Genomic DNA, 1,522 nt, shown 5'->3' with positions numbered 1-1,522 from the left:
TCCTGGGTATGCTGGTGGTCCTTAATCCCCCCCCCGCTCCCTCACCCCTGCAGCCCCCCGAGGAGGTCTACTCAGCTGGAGATTCCGTGATGATCCGTTTCCACTCAGATGACACCATCAACAAGAAGGGTTTCCACCTTCGCTACACCAGCACCAAGTTCCAGGACACGCTGCACACGAGGAAATGAGGGTCGGGGGTCCTGACCCCCCCCTCCTGAGGGCAGGGGAAGAGGAAGAGGAGGAGGAGGAGGGTAGGGAGGAAGGAAAGGGGGGAGCATTGCCCCTCACAGACTGCACGGAGGAGCACACAGCCAACCTCAGCACTCAGACACGCTCGCACGGGGCCCCGGGGCTCGGGCACCCACGGGCACAAGGGCAGAGGAGGGGGGGTCCCCCCCAAGGATGTTGGGGGGTCCGAATGGGACCCACTCCCCTTCCTCGCTCCGGCCGAGCCGGCTGCGGCTCTGAATGTACAAACCAGTAACCAAGAGCCCAACACATGGAAGGTGCTGTCTGTCTTGTACCGATGAAATAAATACCCTTGTACTTGGTGGGGGGCAGCCCCAGCCTCTTTGCTTCCCATCCCAACCTCCCTCTAGGAAAACACCATCCCAAACTGGGGCTGGACTGGGAGGAGAGCACCCCAGTACTCTGTGGCAGACCCCCCAATCCTTGAAGCTCCCCAAATTGGAGCAGAGCAATCAGTTAATTGCAATTTGCATCTGCTTTGGGAAGTGAGCAGCTGGACCATCTCCCAGAGGTGGGTGCTGGGTGCTGGGTGCTGGGTTGTGTCGCTGCAGTGGGTGCTCACCCCACACTTTTGATTTGTTTGGGGTCCCTTCTCCCAAGGCCCAAGGGACAGGACAAGAGGAAATGGGCTCCAGTTGTGGCCAGGGCAGTTGAGATGGGATGTGAGGAAGAATTTCTTTGCTGAAAGGGTTCTGAGGCATTGGAAGGGGTTGCCCAGGGCAGTGGTGGAGTCCCCATCCCTGGAGGGACTGAAGAGTCGTGTAGACACAGTGCTGAGGGACATGGGTTAGTCGGGGACTGGTCAGTGTTGGGTTCATGGTTGGACTCCATGAGCTTAAAGGTTTTTTCCCAATCTGGATAATTCTGTGTGTCCCTTGACGTGGGGCAGATGGTTGCCAGTGTTGGGTTCATGGTTGGACTCGATGAGCTTGAAGGTTTTTTCCCAATCTGGATAATTCTGTGTGTCCCTTGACGTGGGGCAGATGGCTGGTGGGCTGTGACACGAGCCCCCGCACCCACCTTGTGCTCCCTCCTGCCTCAGCACCGCGCTGCTGCCTCTTGGGGACATAGATTTGTGTCCCCTCCTTCATCCTGGGTTTGATGCTGGTGTCCCCGATGGGTTGGTGGGGTGACTCCTCATCCCGTTTGTGTTGGGATGATGGGGACACACGATGGTGTCAGCATGGAAAGCGCTGACTGGGATGCCCTGGAGTGGGCTGTGCCCAGATGGGACAGTGAGGGACACCAGGGCTTGTCATCCAGAAGGGTTTGC

The 1,522-nt window shown here is 58.3% G+C and overlaps 1 protein-coding gene across 1 annotated transcript in view; it reads left to right on the top strand.

Moving 5' to 3' along the window:
* LOC104529748 (bone morphogenetic protein 1) overlaps nt 1-188 on the top strand; it is a gene marked incomplete at its 5' end in the record, with an annotated part of 1,772 nt that extends 1,584 nt beyond the window's left edge. The window contains one exon of the mRNA XM_010174142.1: nt 54-188. Coding sequence (XP_010172444.1) covers nt 54-188 — 135 coding nt within the window. The remainder of the gene's footprint in view (nt 1-53) is intronic.
* Nucleotides 189-1,522: the final 1,334 nt, after the last annotated feature.

Source organism: Antrostomus carolinensis, unplaced genomic scaffold (genome assembly GCF_000700745.2).
Source record: "Antrostomus carolinensis isolate BGI_N321 unplaced genomic scaffold, ASM70074v2 scaffold31268, whole genome shotgun sequence".
Lineage (NCBI taxonomy): Eukaryota > Metazoa > Chordata > Aves > Caprimulgiformes > Caprimulgidae > Antrostomus > Antrostomus carolinensis.
The sequence above is the reverse complement of the archived record's forward strand: the minus strand, read 5'-3'. Positions and strand labels throughout refer to the sequence as shown.